Source organism: Leuresthes tenuis, unplaced genomic scaffold, assembly GCF_036924035.1.
Source record: "Leuresthes tenuis unplaced genomic scaffold, fLeuTen1.0.hap1 SCAF_8, whole genome shotgun sequence".
Classification (NCBI taxonomy): domain Eukaryota; kingdom Metazoa; phylum Chordata; class Actinopteri; order Atheriniformes; family Atherinopsidae; genus Leuresthes; species Leuresthes tenuis.
The window spans coordinates 8,002,393-8,023,392 of NW_027325362.1; the positions used below are offsets into that span (position 1 = coordinate 8,002,393).

Here is a 21,000-nt window from a genome sequence, read left to right on the forward strand (position 1 = left end):
GACACTAGAGATGCTGAGTCCAAAGATACTGTTGAAGCCAAAATTCTGAGACTACCTTTTAAAATAAACTAAAAGCCCATATTCATCCGGGTAAGATACGTTTTTCATATCTGGTTTTGATTGACAAGAGTAGAACCTGTACGTAGGCAGTTCCACAAGGATTTACAGGCTGCTTTTCTACTCAGCACAATTGTAAAGACGAATTGGGTGTTACTATTGGGTGTTACTATACTTCAGCTACAACCAGCCAGGCCATTCTCCTCTAAATGCTGCTCACGACACCAGATTGTAGAGCATGAAAATAGTATTTTCTTTTGTCTGATTCAAACGTTTCATTATTGGACTGCTGTTACATGACTGGCTGATGTATAGTTGAATAAATAGGGTGATGCTTTTGCAAAATGCAGAGGAGAAAAATGGCAGCAAAACATGAGATTCAAAAATTCATATATGTATTTATCCGGTGCACGGCCCTGTCTGGGCGGCTGGGGTCTGGCGGGGTCGGTGGGCTGTTCCCGGCCCCTGGTTCCCGGGGGGGTCTCTGCCCTATGCTTGTGGGGGCTCTGTCTGGGGGAAAAACAAATTTAAAAATTCATATATGTGCAGACAGGATGGAAATTGTCCCCAAGTAATCCATGAAAACGACATTTTTGAAGCCTTATATTATTTCTGTGTTACACCTGTCTGCAACCTCGTTGGCCTTCCAGTGGCATAGCAAGAGTCTTTGGATGGTGCATGGGTTTAATTGTTCTTACTGGCTTCATTGGTTGCACCTGTGTTGGTGTGCATAAAGCATGCCTGATGTTGTTTGAAAGGAGGACACCACTATTTCTGTTTTTAGTGTATTGTTGAGTTAATGCTGGCTGAGCTTTAACAATAAACAAAGTACTTTTTTTTCTCGTCCTGTCCAGCATTATGGCTGCAGAATTGCAATCTGAATACCGGTTTATGCCAAACACATTTGCTTTGCCAAGGGAAGCTTTTATTCCCAAGTACTGCCTATTTATCTATTTTTGTAACAATACTAGGACAATACAGAGAAAGAGGGAGAGCAAAAAACAAGACAGATAGAAAGAAATAATTGGAGAAGACAATGAAAAACAAGATGAAGCCAAACAACAAGCTGCGATATCTGTAGAAACCAAACAGAAAACATCCTATAGCCTCTGTGGGAAAACCAGGTGGAGAACCATCAAGATCTACGAGAAGACAAACCGAGAGAGAAAAAACAACAAAGAAAAAAAAAAAAAAAAAAAAAGCACAAGCAGCAACAACACCAGCAGCAATTAATACTGGCGTTGCTTTTCTTCACTGGATATAGCTTTTAGGCAATAAAAGATTCAAATCTGATGCAGAACTTCCAATTCTCCTTCTGGACTGATTAGTCAAAAGCTTGTCATTTGAATGCTGTTGCAGCTTATATTGTAGCAATAACTTGCCCCCTTTTACCAGCTACTTAGTTAAGCTAAAGAAAGCTAACATCTAGACATCTACTTCTCGTCGCCTTATATTCCCATAAAGCTCTCCTAAGTGTCCGAAATGAGGCTGATGACCAGTCTCTGTCAAAAAGAACCAGTTAGTGTGAATATTTTGCAGATGTTAGTGTATTTTATGTGCTGGATTATCTAGAGAGTGCGAATAAACTTTCAGAGACTGCAAAGTATAATAATTTCCGTATTTCCTGTTTAAATCTAACAGCTGTGTTTGAAGCAAACTAAGGCCTGTTCAGTGAGATGACAAATATTTTATCCAACCAGTTCAGTATTTGCAAAATCTTGACATGGGAAGAAGGGGTAATATGGACTGAAAAAGTGAATTAATCTAAAGGTGATTCATTTGTGCAAAGCTCTGATACAAAGTTAGGTTTTATTTCTCAGATTTGACCTGTTGATCGAAGTAAAAAATGTGTCTGTAAATGTAAAGTAACACCAGAATTCTTATTAAGTTGCCTCCGTCAGTCATTCACACCATGGTTTTATCTCTTAGGTGGTCCACGGCCAGGCTGTTATTTTATAACGATCACAGCAAAATAGCTGTTTACTCTGGGGTTAGAACTAAATGCGCAAAACTCCTGTGCAAAGTTAAGACGTGAGAAAAGCTAGAGTTAGAGGGTGTGTTCCCTGTGACACACTTACATTGGCTTATTGTGGAAACAAACACAACGGTATTTTTTTTTTCTCCAAGAGGCAGCTACCCTTTTCCCACAGGCTCAATAGAGAGTTGTTAAAACACCACATCCAGTCAAGGCTGTCTGTTTCCCAACACATGCCTTAGTGTAGTCTGGGACGTTATTACACAACGCCACATCCTGCTACACTTAAATCTGATCCTGCAACACTTAGAATGAATCTTGCCATAGAGAAGTTCATCTTGTATTGTAAATAAATATAAAAATCTGGGCAGTATGGCATTACAACGGTTAGCACTGTCTTTGTATATTTTAAACAGTGAGTGAATGTGGATGGTGTTCGTACTTATTGTGTTGGCCCTTTTACAGAATGGTGATGCACTCAAGGTGTACCCCATGGCTGGTATAGGCTCTGCCCCTTTCTCAACTCTCTATAGGACAAAGGATTCTTGAAACAATACAGCTCACATTTAGCAAAGTATGGTCTTAATATGAAATGTGATTTTGTATCATCCATTTTAATGGAGCTGTGTCAGCTCCCACTCCAACTTCTGAGCCTTAGCATACATTATAGAAACAGTTTCTCAACAAAAAGATATGAGCATTAAGGACATGGGTAATTAAACCCTGCTTTTAAGCTTCAAGTTTTCTTTTTACACAGAAGGCCCTGCTTATTTCTGCAAGACAGTGGCAAGCTACACTCTGCTTGTACTACAATGGCATGGCTACACTGTAAAACAAACCTACCTGCAGATTAGACCATACACTGTGTGTAAAACAGTTAAGTTGCGATTGACAAGGTGTTTCTTAAAATAGGCGTTTCGTTTCCATAGTTCTCAGTGAGCTCCAACACTATTTTCTCTTTCAATTACAAAAGATCGACATAGAAAGAACACAGGCTTGCATGTATTATCATTTTGTGTTTTGTCATTTTTGGACTGTGTCGTCCCACTTTTCTTTTTTCTTTGTTTTGATGAAGATAAACTGAGAAATGAACAAAACAATGAAAGGTATGATTCAGATATGACTAATTGAGGACTCCAGAGATCATGAAAAACTTTGATAAACCATGAATGTCACTTTTTTCAAACAGATGTTAAATATAAAAACTACCACCTGTCACATACTGCTGCTTCATCTCAGAAACACGACTTGCTTCAATTTTCATAATTCATGCAGTACAGGTCAGCCCTCTGGGTGCACCAGTCACAGTTTAAGCACGTCATACTGAAGCAAGACATCAGCACTTAAGTGTGATCTCCTGATATCTTCAATTTCAAAGGTAATCACAATCAAATGAAGACCATGTAAAATTAGCTTGAGTTTAATACTTCGTCCCCTCACTGATTCTTTGATTTGAACCCAAGTAACAAATATCAAGTAGCAAAAAATGTAAGATTGAAAAATGCTCAGTGTGAGGGGGGGTTCAGCAGAGAAACTGAGATCAGACCTGAACATGTTTTCTGACAAGAGCACATGTGCACCCACAAGGACTCTGCATCTTGAGATGCCATCTAAAGCTTTAAAGTCTCTCCTTGCCAGCATGAGGCCTTACTTAGTTCAGAAATGCGGCTCCTTTTTCTGCTGTTTACTTCGAACACATGTGGCCCTTCGGCATCACAACAACAGGGATTCGTGGAACTTGAAATACGGCTGTTTAAATGAGACTCCAGGGCTAGTAAACCACCTGACTTTGATCAGCTTAAAGACACCCACAGGCTGTTTGAGTTCCTGTTAGCCCTGGACTTAGTTTACTGATCAATGTCATGTGACATTTCCCTGGAATGTTTGCTAAGACGTGTTCGCTGGAACAGTATGCGTTTCCAGGAAACCACAGACATAATATCAGTCAGCTAAAAATGCAGCAGAACACTGAAAGGGTTATCTCACTCATTTTTCTGTGTGGGACTGTAAACCCAGTCAAACGTAATGCTACAGTGTTTGCAAGTTGGTTTGTAAGCCATTTTATAATATGCAAGTTATTCCCCATAAGTATATGCAGACAAGCAATAATGGAACTCCCAAATTTTAAATAGTCATAATGATTCAATTATTAGGAAATACCCTGTATTTATGCATCCAGCAGATGTGAAGAAACAGGACTACTCATTTAGAGTTCCACATTCACACCTCTGAAGCAACTTTCTGATTATTTAAGTGACAAATTCATACTATGTTCAACAATTGTGTTTGGGGTATTTTCTGAAAACCAAAATAATGAGCTAAAGAACGATTCAAATTGCAGAACTGGCTTCTAATTCTCCATGTATACTCCCTGTATACATTAAAAGAAGAGGAATGGATTGACTGAGGTATGTCCGACACAGCAAACCAAGGTGGCGTCTTTAGCTTGGACTGGGCCTTTTCTAGTTCCATCCATTATGGTTATCCTTTGTTGTTAACGGCATTTTCTGTCATTTCCAGCTCAAAACCCAGAACGGGAACTGTGGAGCATGCACCGAGCGCCTGAGCCAATTTGAGTCTAGTTGAGCATATACATGCAAGATTAATTCAGTCCTAAACCCAGTTATTTGGGTGTGTTAGTATGGCTTGGACGCCTTTGTGCAATTTCAGCTGAACAGGCATGTTTAAAGAACATGTATTTTCGAAGTCTGTTTTTTGTCGACTTTATACAGTAATTAGTCTTTTCTTAAAAGTTTTTTTCTAGTGTCATGTAAAAGTGCTAAATGGCAAGATTTCTCAGCAAATACAAGGTCAATGATTGTTTTTCACAAGTCAGTAAGCTGTCATTAGTTTACTGAATTAAACAGTCTGATTCCACATGATTTAGATAAACTTTACATCAGGCCTCAGAGGTCAGCAGCTTGTCCAATCAGGTTTCAAGTAACATATCACTCTTTAGCTCAACCCTCGTGTCTAAATATGGTGAAATCTGATTTTAAAAACCCAAAATAGCAATGACCACATGATGAACTGTCACACTTTAGTTTTTAGGTGTCTATTGTACCTCCAGACTTTGTCTGTGTTTTAGGGAAACTCAGAGATCACACTGACTGGCTCTTCAGCATTGCGGATGAGTTCTAATAGACATTTTAACATTATTTAAACAATCACTTTTGTATAATTTTTCTATGCTTGAAGCTTAATTGTTCACTAAACAGCTTAAATGTACAAAATGATCAATATAATGCATTATTTAAAATTGAAAAGCAAGTTATTCGAGTAGTCTAAACACCCAAATGGATACTAACAACTGACTTTATGCAAACAATTCCCTGATTATATTTTTAAATACTGGGTCTCTCATTATTACGGTACTTAATGAATAACCCGTTTAGTACTGCCCCCATCCGCACTGATGAGTTTCCTCTTGCACAGGCACAGATCAAAAGTCCTAATTCACAGCTGAACGTCATACGATTGGAGCGTTCAAGTTCTATATTTTGCTCAGCTGACGTGAGGAGAAAGCACAAGTTTGTCTTGTGCGTCAGGGCTTTTACCTACAATGACTCTGGTTACACATTTAAAACTAAGCCAATAATCAAGTGATGTTATGTTTGAAATGTGTCTGAATGTTGTAGAGGGCACCTCCTCATTTGACACATCCAATCACAGACAAACAACTGCAATACTTTACTTTGATAAATAAATGCTTTGTGACTCAAGGCTATCCCTGAGAGAGGAGGTGTATTTTTACTCCTAAAGTTTCACCTCACTGGCCCTGGTCATTTTTAAAATAAGTTTGCTGACAAGCAGTCGCACAGGCATATATTTCCGTATTATTTATATAGAGTTTAACATGGCATCAAAAACAACCACTCAGCTGCCCACATGTTTAGATTCAAATTTTGCTGAGTCTTGATTGGTGCTCCAAGTATGACATCACCTTTTCCCCATGAGAAAATTCTCCTGCGTGACAGCAAGAACCGTTAAAACGTTGGAACATAACTGGCCTCTTCATGTAGAATCCTGTTACAGTATGAAGCTGACTGACGAGGCAGATTCTCATTTTGGTTTGTGCAATGCCTCTGCAGAGAAAGGGATGGAGGAAAATTAGGCGCAGCTGTTTCAGTGAAATAAAGGACTGTGTAAAGTATCTGAGCGATGATAAAAGCCAGGAAGTAAGATACAATAGAAACTACCACAAGGATCTCTCTGTGGCAAAATAAAAGTCAACACAGGCCTGAAAGTCTCTTTTGATGAATAAAAATTATGAATCACGTCTGGTTGCTATTTCAGGGCCTTTTCAATGTCAACACACGGAAGAAAAAACTTATTTGATACTTTGTGCAGCTGGAAACAGAATGGTGTTTAAATATGGGTGGACCAGATAATTTAGTGCTTAACAGATGCTTCAAAACCCACATTGCGTCCGCACAAATGGAGAATTAGCCTCGGCATGAGGAGGAGTAGACTTTAAACAGATAGAAAGAGCACACACCAGCTCTCGTTATAACTTGACTTCTGTTAAGGTAATGACTGCCAAAAAAAACCTGTATTGTATTCTTCTAGGCATCCTTTCTCTAGTTACGGTCCGGAGGAATACGCTTTGAATGGACATGAATACAGATTTACTGTAGAGTTCGACTGGAGGAGCGAGAAGCTGCTCTGCATATCGCAGCTCTGTGAGGAGGGTGTGGACCACTTGTTTGTTCGGATGTTTTCCATTTGCTCTGGAATGTTCTCAGAGCTGCTGGTTAGACATGATCTGAGACTTGGAGCTGAACACACGCAGCACGTCCTCCCACACACCAACTACATGATATAAGGGTTTCCATTCTCAACTGGGCATCCAATTCCAAGACTTTGGGTGACTTTAAAGACTAAGGCAGAGTTTTTAGTGGCTGACACACAAGAAGCATACAGTTGGACGTTCAGAGCCTAAATAATGTCAAACAGTGTTGGTAGAACAAAAAGTCCCTTTTTTGTAATCCTTTAAATTTTTATTCCTAGAGTTCTATGAAAGAAAATCAAAAACCTGACCATCCTCTCATGGCAATCCTTTTCACCAACACTGAAAAATATCAAGCACTTGGAAACTAGACAAAAATCTCAAACACTCCAAGTATGAGGTGTAACCACAAAGGCCTTAAATACAGAACTGCTGACAACAATAGGCTGGAGGCCTTTTCGGGCTGATGGGATAAAATGCAAAACAATGGTATGTAGCAATGACAACATAACCGAGCTAAGTACAAGTGTGTGGACAGAAGACAGGACTACCCAAGGGACCACTCAGCACATACAATCTGTCCAAAAAAATGTTTTTTTAAATTGGTAAATATTTTTTCTTAAAGCTTAGAGCATTTGTGTTTCACTCTTTTTCTTATCATATAATTTTCTCTGAATGATCTGTACCTGCTTCACAAAAATCCCAAGTCAAATCAAAGTTCTTAAAAAATGGAAATGTCTGGTCTAAAAAAGTCCTGGAATTTTGGGTTTTTATTTGTAACAGTAGGCATCAGCTAAAAAAAAAAAAAGGTTCATTGACAGGAATTGGCACCATAAGAAAGTTTCAGGTGTTTACAGTGTGCTACATTCATGCAGTGTTTGGAAAGCCCCTCATGAGAACTGTATTTCAAACAAGCTGGCTAAGCAACAGTTTCCATCTGACCGTTAAAAACTACTACAGTATAACAAACTGTGAATATATTCAAGACAAAACTCGATTCATTCGCTGTTCTGGCTTATTGTGTTTAACATTACATTTTCTAGCTGTTCTTTTGTGTTTGAGGACTGCTCTTCTTGGACTTTTTACACTTTTATTTCACCTCACAGATTCCTTGTAGTAAATCTATGTGCTCTCAATAATGTGCTACTTATGATGGAAATAATTTCATGCATTCCGGCCAGATAACATTTGTATTACAACTTCTGCCAAATCTCTGCTCTGATGAGTGGTGCTTCTCCACAAAGCACCACTGCCATGTTTCACGAGTGCCTAAGCTGGCCGTCGTCAAAGAAAAAAAAAGGTTTCTGTAACTAACTGATGAGTTCTGTACTAATGTACAGCAAGTGGTCTGCTCCGGTGCTTACACTGTAAGTGATTTCTTATCCTCTTTCTGTGAACTTTGGACAAAAAGACAAATGAAAGTACAAAGTGTTAGAGACTGACTGCTTGCTCAAAGGTTGTATCACAGTTTCAGAGTTAAGACTCAAAGGCATGATTCTGTTGGACCGTATCGAACAAAAGCTCAAAGCTGAAAGCTAACTATTTCTGCAAGAAGTAAATACAGACATTATGTCTCAACTTTACTGCACTGGAAGTGGAAGGGAATCTTTCATGTGGGGAAACCCAAAACAACACAACACAGCCCATTTTGATCCTCGATTAACTTCGAACGACCTTTATCTTGACCACAGAGGAAGCAGCGTTGCCGATACAACAATCACATCTGTGCTAAATAAACAAAAAGCGACGTACAATTTAGACAACAGTACAACAGAAAGAATAGTGCACTTCTCTGAAGCTTTCTGCGATACAAACAAAATAAAATAAGACATAAATGCAGGAGTGTTTGTAAAACTTGTGGCGTGTACGTATAAAGATATAAAGGAAACAACAGGGAATCTGTACTGATTACAATAAGAACTAGCTGAATGAGCCCCATGTGTAAATACTACGAGACACACTGTAAAAGAAAAAACAGTATCCGTGGAGGGTCCAGTTACTTTTCGGTTTTATTGTTGTACCTTTGTCCTTATGTTCTGTGAAGGCAGTGGCCAGAACAAAGAGTTCACAGGCAGCATGGACATCAGTACCACTACACCCAATTCATTCTCTTGACCAGTCTGCTCTTCTTAGCCGTTCATAGCTGTGTGAAGAAAAGATGTCTGCTGCTGGACTTTTGAACAAACCATCCAAAATGTCTCACTTTCAATAGGTTGTACGACAAAAATGGCACATGTACTGCTTGATTACTGCGGCCTTATCCTTTTTTAAGCTGTAAAAAAAAAATAAAATCCTATTTATAATGCTATATTACAAAAACTAATATTAGTTATTCAACTTTCAAAAAGGCTAAGAAGAAATAAAGTCTGTATTACCAAAACAGCTCTTCTTAGAGGTGAAGCAGCAGCGCTGCAGAGACACTGCCTGTCTTAAAGTCACGTTCTGTTAAATGCTGCACATGACTGCGGCTGTTCCAGGTAAAACTGTGAGTCCCACCTGTGCTTGCACTGTAAGCCTGAACTGCATCTCTGAGAGTCTGCCAGCCTGCTGACTGGTTCTAAATATCAGGATGAAAATGCTTGCAGAGGAAAGCCCAACAGTATCTGTGATCCAGATGCAGAATCCAGAAGGATGGGTGTCAGCCTTAGCAGGTCTCTCAGAGGGATGCCCAGCTGGCTGCTACGTGACAATAAATCCCCAAATGAGCTGCAGCCTGCAGGGAGAGAGTAGGGCGTTGGATTTACAGTCAGTTTCACTGGAGTCATGTTCGGCTGTGGCTTCAAGTTCCTCTGCTGAGGTGCAACTTATCAGCACAAGTAATAGGACACAAAATATGTAAAAAAATAGACAAGGTCAAAACCTATGCAGTGAATATTTAAAAGTAGCAACAATAGCACCAAAATAGCACAAAAGCTTAATTGTTTCCTCAGAAATAAAATGAAGTATAACCCTGCGATTATGTTCCCTGCATTGGTTATTGCGAAAGTGAATTGTGACATCAAAATGTCACTTGAGGCATCAGTTTATCTCACCCTCCAACTGTGTGTGTGTGTTCTTGAGGCAGGGGATGGAGCGGTATACCAGGAAGCAGGCCAGCATGATGGACTGGGCGTCCCTACAGAGAACCTCACCCCTCATGTAGGACCTCAACACTGAGCTGTTGTCTAGAGGAGAAAAAAACAAGGATTATGGGTACTTTTATGTAGTTTAGCAGGTAACAGCTGTCACTAATCATCCCCATGACTGCCGTGTCACCGTGACTACAACGTATCTTAGTACTCAATTACTTTGCTTAACAAACATGTTATTTTTCCTGATGATATGTCACTGGTTGGAGTAAGATCAGTATTTTAATCGTGTATGCTTCAGAATGATGTCATGTGCACAATAAACAGTCAGGGAAGGGGGGCACAAAACAACTTACAATGTCAGAGCTTTTGAAGGGACCAATATGAGAAGTTGTTTTAAAGTCTTTACTGCATGAATTGCAAAACTCATGAGTGGAAAAGAGAAAAGAGGATACACCTGACTGTTAGCTAAAATGCACAACTTGTTGTAATTTGATCAGAGCCAAGAATTTCACGTGGGTGGTGGACTAGTTTTTCACTGGAACTGCAGTAAACAGCTGTTTTAAGGAAAGGGAGCAGCTGCTTTTCAGACTTTGTGTTTGAACTGTGTTAAGAATTTCAGCTCAAGGACTGGTGACGAGAGAGGAGAAGAATGATTGCAGTGCATGCTAAATATTTCACACCTTATGGTATGCAGGTCTCTTTTAATCAACTTGTTTAGCTGAACAATAAAGCCTCTAAAACATTACTTATACAGCATGAAGCTCAGCCTGTTCACATTGCAGTCTTCTTTACAACACGACAGCTCTTAGCTGCTTTTTTCCTCACTGGAATATACGTCATGATAAGACATAGTTAACACATGCAACATTACATGGAGCATGGATCTTAACCTTTAAATATACTAAAAGGCTTCTAACAAAACAAAGTAGTGAAAATAAACTTATCTAGCAACTTGTGTTTCAAATGTGTTTCTCCTCCATTGTTGAGCATCCATCTTTGATTATTTGCTGAAAGGAAACCCTTCAAAATCATACAAACATGCACCTCCTATACTTTCCACTTCCTTATGAGAAACAGCACAAACGAGAAAGCTAAAAAAATCTAATTAAAAGATCTCAACACATTTCTTTTATGGGTGGGTTCCAAAATACTTTAACTTTCCTGATGCCTTAAGTTAGGTTTGTGTGCATTTCCTTCCAACTGTCTGTCAAATAAAAGAACACTAATGAAACGGCAAAGAAAAGGCATGTTTGAACTATTTAGATCATCACAGTCTTGTCCAACTACTTCACCTGTTTCCCACGGTTCTTGAGGTGCGTTTTTGTGCTGGAAGAAAGCGCTTCTTTGTGCGAGTGCGCATGTTCGGTGTTGGAATGTGTGTTTGGGTGTATCACAGTCTGTTTAACCTCGAAACTATGACATTAATGCGCTACACCCTTTACTTGAAAACTAACTGAAACACATCCAGCATGTGACACTGCTGCTCAGTTATGTTTTTAATCACGTGTTGTGGAAGTTAATGATCAGGGTAAAACGCTTGCTGGTGTCTGTCCATCAAGTTGAAACAATTAAATAATTTGGCAGGTAAAAGCAGGCTTGTTTATTATATATTATTATTATGAAACAGTGCCAATCATTTTATGAATTGACATGTACACATGCAAAAAAAACATTTCATATAAAGATTTGAAAGTTGCATTCTTTAAAAACTTAAATCACTCATTTTATCAACATTTTTGCCCAATAATAAAGAATTGATTAAGCATCAGAGCAATACTTAAAATCGATACAAAGCTCCAAACAGATCATTTATAATGACATCTAAGCACTATTTTTTTATCCATCAAAGTGCCCTCAAATATCTCCCCATCCATCCATCCATCCATGATGTTGCCTGTTGTATCCTCACCTCTGAGCCAGTTGTCCAGAGCTACATCCACTGCATTCTTCATGACAGGCAGAAACTCTGAGGTGAGCAGGGTGTCATGGCGGTTAGCAGGACCTCGCAGCATCCTGCTGTCCCACAACTCCACCACCAGACGTAGCTGCCACAAGGGGAAGGTCTGCTGCAGGTCACCGCGACGCAGGGCACCCACTGCCTGTGAGAGAGATGATCACAAAAACAGGAGTTTATTTGGTCCTAAATGGCTCATCCTGTCCATACCCAAAACTAATCTTAAAGGGCCTTTTTAATATTACTGCATTACATATATTGGAAAATTTGAACTAAAACATTTTCTCTACAAATGCTACAACAATTATGAGCCATCATTTCCATCGTATGCATGAGTCTGTGTTGTGTTTGAGTGCGTTACCTGCTCAATAGCAACATATGTGGGCAGCATCTCTGGACACTCCTGCGTCACACATTCATAAAGCATAGCTGAGAACAACACCAGGGTGTCTTCTCTCTGTGAAAATAACACAGAAGTCTTAATGCAGCTCAATTTTCCATCTGTTTATGCTGTATTGTGCATTGATGATAATAACTTCTTGAAATATTTTGTACTGAATTGTTGTGTTAATCAAACTTGGTTGAGCAGACTCTTTTTTTACCCACCCAGTTTATGATCTAATCTAATAAAGCTGCTGAAGTTAGCTAAACTCAACTTGCTTGTGCACAAAGATGGAGTACATTTACCGTAAGTCTGTTCTTCTTCATAGAAATCACTTTCAAATGACTCATAAGATCGTATTAATCAAACTTAAGGACATGGACTGTCCATGCACCACAGTTAGCTGAGTAAAAAGTCCAATACAAGACCTGAAGTAAAGTACTTTATAAATGTTTTTTTTTTTTCAGAAAGCAATCTATTTTCCTAACATGGTGAATTGATTAATTTGGAAGTTGTTCGTCAATTAAAATTATTAAGGTCATCTATCTATTTTCAAAAGCTTTTTTAGAACAAATATGGAATCAGGCAAGATCGGTACAATTCCATCTATTTCAAGCTTAGTAAAACTTAGTAAAACCAAACAGAGCGCAACAAATCTTGCAATTATCGGCCCCCAAAAAAAACAGCATCCTTAATTGAAATATGAAGACCATGTTTACATCCAATATCCAAGGATTGGTGGAGGAATAAGCAGAGGTGGAGTTGGTGTGATTGGACTGATAAAAATCTGATAAAAAAAAAATAAATTCAATTATAGAATGCCAAGATACAATTTGATTAATTTTCTTTTATGTCAGTGCACCAGCTACAACTAGTGGCCTCTGCAATCTAACCAATTAACCTGAAGCCATAATAAAGCAGCCTCTTTACTCAGAAAAAATAGGAATCAAGTGATTATTAAGCAGAGTAGCCATTTGTCAAGACAATCTTCATTATCTGTTCAAAATCTTTCAATCACACTGTGTGTGTGTGTGTGTGTGTGTGTGTGTGTGTGTGTGTGTGTGTGTGTGTGTGTGTGTGTGTTATGTGCTAAGCACATCAAGTTTAAACAAGATTTCATCTGTCACGTTCCAACACAGAACCATAGCATGCTGGCTCTTGGACCATCACATTTACAGCGATTTCAAGGGGGGAAAAAAGCAAGATGTGTATTTCTACTCGATCAGTCCTTCTGACCTTCATGAAACAAACGAAAAGGCCTCAACAACTATTGTATAGATAAAGCTGAAATTTGGGACAAACATTCAGCATGGCCCCCTGCAGGGGGACAACAGAGGGTAACAGCTATGAAGATCCCCCACCCTTTCATCATGTATGTTCAAAACAATTTGATTTAGGACTGAATGTCTGCAAAACAACTGGCATTCGTGAGCTTTGGCATGGCAGCAGAACCTCAGCCTTGTTCACATGCTGAGACACAGTTAAGGTTGGTGGTCTTTCTCAAAATGCTCAAAACCTGAATATCAAATCTTAGCCATTCTTGAGAAAACATTTTCCTGGAGTCTTGTCGGTTCCTTCCAAATGAAAACTCAAGTTTCAAGGTAGTGGACCATTTAAGACATCCACAGTCTACTGCTGTTCCTAAACAGAGACCGGCTGTAATTCATCTCGAATGAAAGCTGGCGCGGTTGTTTTGGGAAATTGTTTCACTTGTGGTGCAAGTTTTTACATCATTCCTGTTGATTACAGACACATGTAGGATTGCATGTTTGCATGCGTACTCAATGATTAAATGATTTTAAGGAGGGACAATATATATTATCAGCATTAAAATTCAACAATCTGATGATGATTTTCCCACTAATGTCTGATTCAGGATTATTTCTGTGGAATATAATGCTTATAGCAAAGACACACAAGGCATTCAGATCCATCTTTTCTTGTTTGTTTACGTCTTGTATTTCAGTCCATTTCTTTTTTTTTGTTTGTTTAACTTCTTGAAGCTAGCCATAAGCACGCAGACATACACCTTCCAGAAGAAGACCCAAATATATTTACAACATATAAACCAGGGTCCCCTTTAATATGTTTTTTTTTCTTTTCGGAAAAACAAAACATGTCTGGGTGTTTTCCGTGCTGTCTGGAAGGAAAAGTGTGGAGATGATTATCAGCAGCAACAACAGCCACACACCAACAAAATCTACTATGTTACTATTCACTGTGTGAATGAGAGCTTAATTACCATCTGATAACATATTACATGACGTATGTGCAACGTCTTATTTAATTTATTTATCTATCAACATAAGAGCACCATCTGGAATCCCGACTCTATATAACAGCACTGTTTTCTTTGTAATTATATAGGTTTGACATATAAACAGCTAAATTCCCCAGAGTTCCCCAGAAAAATGACTTAACTCCCCAGAGTGTTTGTCTGAAAAAACCCTCTCAAAGCCTCAACTGTTAGAAAAACATCCCATGACAAAAAGAAACATGACACACAAGTGACCTTTGCTATCACACATCAAGATCACATCACATCATCACCTGCAGTTCATGTCTATAGTAAACAGTCAGTTATGGAGTGACCCATAATTCAACATTGAGCTGCGATATCTAAAGTTGTAGCTATGGAAATAACACTATAGTACAATGTCTATGTCTGCTAAAGTGGATGATTGTTACTTGTGATTGATTAAACCAGCCACAGACTTTCTCATATCCACCCATGAATCCACCATGCCTACAGGGAGATGCAATTATAGGGTATATCTTCATAGTGTAGCCACATACATTTCTGGTTATAAAACTCACATGTTTCATCCCTTCAGAGGCTTTACAGAAGAACTCGGCAAACGAGATGAGAGCAGGCTCAGAGGTGAATGTGGAGATGGCTTCAGGCTGCAGAAAAACACACCAAAAGTGTAAAATCATTCAGATGAATGAAAAGTTAAGGGGGAGAGGAAAAAAGGGACAATTTAAGAAGTGTAAATGGAAATATTATTTGTACTGGATAGATTCAAGAGGAAATGGGGAAAAAAAATAAAAGGAAAGGGGAGGAAGGGCATTCAGGACTAGTGGAGTGAACAATGTGTGTGTTTTCTCCCCCTCTGGAACTGCAGGTATATTGATTGCATAGACTGAAAACATCAGGAAGCCAGTAATAGTCTGTCAGCCACACAGCTACCTGCTGAACCCGCAGCGACAACCTGCCAAGACTGGACTCAACCACTCACTGGGGAGGGGTTGAAATCCTTTACACTTGCTTCCATTCATCTGTTGGTCTGTTTCCAAATGCACTTATCAAAGAGGAGGTTTTCAAAAGCAAAATGCAAAGTAAAACATTCTAAGTGATAAACAAGGATTAAAGTCTCCATTCTGTTTGGAACTTTCCACTCACTACAATGGAGTTTGATAGCAAAATATTCTTTAATAATTAAAAATATCCAAAAGAAAGGTCAGTTCACATAAGTGGACATCTGTCCACTTATCAATTTTAGAGGCAGTTTGTTTGAACACAAAAATGACAGAAAGCCAAAAAGTGTATTGTGCAAGATGAGGTGTGGATGTTTCTACATGACTTGACCAAAAATGTTACACCTAATTTGCAACATGCTCTCATGAATTAGAGAGACAAGACTAAAAGTTGTGTTTTGTGGTAAACAAGCACAGCTGATACCAGCAGGAATTCATAACATTCAGTCTGTATGTAATCTAAGAGCAGGAGCTGGCATTTGCTGTCAGATCATTTAGCTCTATAGAGAGTAATCTGACGTCTTTTGATGGATGTTGTTATTTGGTGAAAGTGACATCCTCTTGTGGTTACCTTGAAGGCCCTGACTCCATTGTTTCGGTGGTTGACAGCTGTGGCCAGCAGGCTCCTCCAACCCTGAGGGTCGTCTTTGTAAGGCAGCTGACCAGCCCGCAGTTTTACATACAACACTCCATCTCTGGAAAGGATGGACCTGTGGGAGATACAGAGGCAGGATATTTTAATCAGCCATTCACAGTTTTCCTTTGGATTGTACCAATCGATATATGGCAGAAAAAAAAATAATAATGATAAAATAAACAAATAAATCAAACTGGCTGATGAAAAGTTTCATTAAAATGAAAAATCTCTTGTACAAAAGCATTCTGAAAGCAACACAATTTAATATATCAAAACATACATAGAATTCAAAACTGATATCACTGTCCTCCATACTTACTTCAGATGCTGTGTTTCTTTGCTGAGGTCTACAGACAGTTCCCAGTAACGTGGCCCCTTCACCTTCACCTACAATTAGGAATTCAAGGTGCAAGAGAATTAGTCTGGATGGCAAAATTAACTGATACTGCTTATATGGAAGCTGTAAACTGCTGCACTCAGGCTTTACCCGTTTGAGAAGGTGCAGTTCAGGAAGCATGGTGGGAGCCATTAGTTCTACTGTTGTCTCATCATACCACTTGGTTTCCTGAAATTAAAAGGTAACCATTTAAATGCAACGCAGGCATTATCAGATGCATCTACTGTTTAACACTTGTGAAGTCATGATGAATCTACCATAAATGTAGCTGCAGGGTGTTTACACATCTAACATTTTAAGTGTACTTAAAAAGTCATAATTGAGAACTGACATGAGCAATATAGTATATGTATGCATGTTAACTAGGATTAGCAGGGAAAATAACAGTACAATAAACTGACCTCTAGGGACAGCACTAACTAAATAATAATATAACTAATGAATTTAGCTTAATTTTCAAAGGAGCTTCAGTTGAGTTCTTGTCTTTCTCAAATGTCTAAAATAAAAAGAAAATATAAAAACTCCTGCAACATTTGCATGTGTGCAAGTACACTGAAACCGTCTGGGGCATCCAGTCTTAATGAGTCTGCATGTATGCATTATGAATACAGATATTTGCACTTCTCTCACACAAGGAGATAGATAATGGCTGTTAATGCTCATAGCAACAAGCTGAGCTTTCTGCTGAGAATTAAATTGAAGTTAGGTATCCTGTCGAAGATGGTGCTGAATACAAACAGTAACCTCTGTCTTTAACCTTCAACCCCATTTCATCTGTGGAAATATGGGAAAAATGAGAGCTCATCTCAATTCAACATTATTTATCCCTGTAAGGATGACCGCATAGTGAGACGAGCCACCTTTAACAACAGGTGCACACAGAGTCGACAGCTATAGCAATGGAAGATGAATTAAATAAAAGGTGGATTTATTAATAAATGGGATTAATGGCTACAAAACTAAATAAAACAAAGTTTTTTTTAACCGTGTTTTAGACAATTAAAACACATTAGTTGCTTTAAATACCCAAGCAAAATCCCCAAAAGAAGACAAAGAGGAGTTGCAGGCTAAAATATGCTTGGCAAGATCCCATATGCCCTTTCATTTCATAAAAAATTCTAAGCTTCATAATTTCTCTCCAAAAATCGTATGTTGGAAGAATAGTTCCATATGGAGAATGCTTGACTTTGATCTCTTTGAATGCTAAAACTAAACAGCTTTTTTCCCAAAGCAAAGAGAATCACTTTTTGTAAACAGATGACTAGGTTGTCATTGATTAGTTGGAATATACAATCAGACCACAGCCTGAAAACTTACTTAAGTCCTAGCTCAAATCCGATCAAAATAGCCCAAAAAATGAAACTAAAAGTGTGTCCAGGTGCTCTCAAACAGTAACCGCACGGTCCACAGAAATATCTCTCTCTTTGTCTCCTTCCATAGACTTGTGGTTGTCATCTGCACTGCATCCTGAAGTGCAGATTTAGTTTTGCTGTCAGACGTGTCCCATTTTACCCTTCCAAGTGTTCAAGACCAATGCAGACCTCAGTTTACACACAAACAACAGGCAAGGATTTGCTGTAGCCATGTTTCTTTACACAGGACTGCTCGTTGTTTCGAGATACACGGGCAATTACATATGCTCATTTTCAAAATTTGATTCGGTTACTTAATGCATCCGTCTTCAGCAAGCTTATTTACAGTTGGTTCAGTATGTCCACGACAGAAGAGGGACAGGAACTATCCTGCAACACTGACTTCTCTGACCTGTGGACACGACACAAGCTCCTGTAGCCTCAAATGAAGTATCATTTGAAAGTTAGCAATGTTAATGAGCTCTATCAAGAATATCTATCTGCCAACCAGCCTAATAAGAGAGAATATATCAAAGATTCAGCACAGCTGCTGGCTTACTGGAAGTAATGCAAAGACCGTCAGAGGGTATTGATCAAAGAAACCATTTCTTGGAGCTAAAAGTTTTACAGAACTGGAATGTCAAGCCCCTCCGTGATTAAAAGAAACAAATAACTGAGTTGTTTTAGAGACATAATTTTTGTTTTATTGATTGAGGCAAGCATGTTCAAGAATCTTATTTTACCAAGGGCAGGTTGCATGTGCACCCACTTATAAAGAGCACATGTGTACACAGCAAGTTATGTAGAAAACAGATGACAGTCTACTGGCAGGCAGACGGCCTTTCAATGGGTTAATGAAATGATTAACTAACCAACTAAACGGACTGAAAGGACAGTTCAGAAGAAGTTAAGAAGGTGCACTCTTAGCATTTCTTCACACGCTGTGAAATAAATGTAATAAAATGCTTAAAAGAATCAACCGTGGTTACAAGAGATCTATTCAAAGTTCAGCACAAATCATGAACTTATCATATAAAGTGATACAATTGTTCTTCTCTCTATATCTTGTACATGACACTACTGGAAAAGAGAACCGAGGTGCGTTATGACAGAATGGCTCATTATCAAGCAGCAGTGACAGACACAAAGATGCCAACAACATACTTGTTGACACCGAATACAATGGGTGCTGTGTTCCAACACTTTGGCTGCGTATGTTGCTCTTAACCCTGGAAAGTTTTTTGTTTTTTTGAAACAAACAATTGCTTCAAAGGGGATTTAAATATATGCTCTGCTGGGCATTTAGGGCTTTTCCATTTGCACATATTTAAAACAATGGCTGGTGGAGAGTGAGCAAAATACATTTTTCCAGTGAAGAGACATCCAGTTTCCACCAAAAGACTTCATACAGAACATTAGAAAACTTATTTTCCCTTTCAAATGCATTAATGTTTGCAATTAAATAATTCTTACAAAACACATGGAGGACAAAGAAAGACGTCATGTGAACTGACCTTGTAGGTGACTTCTAAAAGGGCATAGCAAGGCTTTAGGGAGTCCACATCCACAGGAACCAGCAGCCGTGGCTCTGCAGCCAGTACAGCCAGATGCCGAAGAGCCTGCAAGTGGTAGCTGCAGCAACAACAGCAACATCGTCTCACTTTTCAGTCAAATCAAATATGACATACCCAGTTTACTGCCTATTAAACATATAAAGAACAATGTTGTGAAAACTTTAAAGTACAGGATAAATCATTTTCTTCATATCATTTGATCGTTCATTGATTTCACTTCAAATGACATTTTCTTTAATCACATACAAGAGTAATGTAATCCGCATCATCCCCCATTATCGAATAGCTCAGGAATGTCTCCCTGTATTTAAAAAGCAATGAGTCCCATTGAGGTTTTTCATCCATCTGGTTTCCAGGAGAGAAGTTGGGAGTAGTAATGCCCCATTAACCCATGACAGGGATTCAATTACAGAAGAAACATGGCCTGCTTTGAAACTTTAAAGAAACTAAAAATGAAATGATTAATACTCACTGCTGTCAGTGAATTCAATAAAAAATTCTATCAAGCAAATTAATTGTGTTATAAGCTACCACTGGTGACAGGGATGTTTTATTTAAGACGATGTACAACAAGCGCTCGTGTGCGCATTCGTGAGCCAAAATCAGTTTTTTCCAGGTCTCATTGAAACCGTGATGGTCTCAGTACATTAACAAGCCCAGGTAGCTTTTTATAATGGCGTGTGTGTGTGTGTGTGTGTGTGTGTGTGTACTGGTCTCACCGGTTGTCTGTACTGTGAGAAGGGAAGTGTGGGTACAAGGCACAAAGCAGAGCAGCAATGGCTGAATTGGACGTGCTGAGGGTATACCTGATAAAAGACAAACAAGATCACAAATACCAAAAATTTATTCCTCTCCACTGCACCCACACCTCAAAACATCAAATGGCAAGCAGATGACAAAAATCACAAAGAAAGTACAAAAATGCATGATTAAAACCAGAAAAATGTACACTATGACTGGTTGTGATGTAAACTAAGGACAAAGTAAGATGGTAATAAGTAAAATGCATTACTGGCTTTCTCACTGTGAACATACAACACATCATGGAGTTTTAAACTCCATAGATAATGGCTCTGTTCTCTTTGTTAAACCAGGTGTGTGTCATAATCCCCTTAACACCATCAAAGGCCAAAATATGGCCTCTTAAACAAAATAGCAGGCAGTTAAGTGTTTACTTTAATGACTGAGGTCATTATGATAATGTTGAGTCTGACAATGACAGCCGCTTAGGCCTGGGAGATTACTTGTAAGAGCACTCAGTTAGAGTCATCTGAGGCAAAGGATGTCGCACTTCATTTAATGACTGCTTGTGTCATGCTAAATGCATTTAAGAAGATCTAATTTTTCACCTTACCTTCAAAGAGCCATACTGTCTGTAATGCTCATCTTTTTTTGTGATTCACTCTCACTTGATGTCATGTACGTGTTATTTTTGTTCGAGGAAAGAAACAATGATGTTTAAATTTTTATCAAAACAACAAACAGACTGCTTCACTACTGCCACACTCTGGTAAAATGTGTGCGATTTACGAGTAAGAGAAACATGCAAAACCAAAGAAAACAGCAGTCAAAAACCTCTGTGGGGAGCCAATTCAAAATGGTTCAATAATTCTC

At 38.7% G+C, this 21,000-nt stretch overlaps 1 protein-coding gene across 2 annotated transcripts in view; it reads right to left on the reverse strand.

Moving 5' to 3' along the window:
* Positions 1 to 8,752: 8,752 nt before the first annotated feature.
* anapc1 (anaphase promoting complex subunit 1) overlaps positions 8,753 to 21,000 on the reverse strand; it is a 43,508-nt gene continuing 31,260 nt past the window's right edge. For both annotated transcript variants that reach the window (XM_072390651.1, XM_072390650.1), the window contains exons 44-53: positions 20,106 to 20,192; positions 19,327 to 19,444; positions 16,551 to 16,628; positions 16,383 to 16,450; positions 15,998 to 16,136; positions 14,986 to 15,072; positions 12,148 to 12,243; positions 11,742 to 11,931; positions 9,794 to 9,925; positions 8,753 to 9,474 (exon numbers count right to left, since the gene is read on the reverse strand). In XM_072390651.1, the coding sequence (XP_072246752.1) occupies positions 9,326 to 9,474; positions 9,794 to 9,925; positions 11,742 to 11,931; positions 12,148 to 12,243; positions 14,986 to 15,072; positions 15,998 to 16,136; positions 16,383 to 16,450; positions 16,551 to 16,628; positions 19,327 to 19,444; positions 20,106 to 20,192 (1,144 nt within the window). In that variant the 3' untranslated portion in view covers positions 8,753 to 9,325. The remainder of the gene's footprint in view (positions 9,475 to 9,793; positions 9,926 to 11,741; positions 11,932 to 12,147; positions 12,244 to 14,985; positions 15,073 to 15,997; positions 16,137 to 16,382; positions 16,451 to 16,550; positions 16,629 to 19,326; positions 19,445 to 20,105; positions 20,193 to 21,000) is intronic.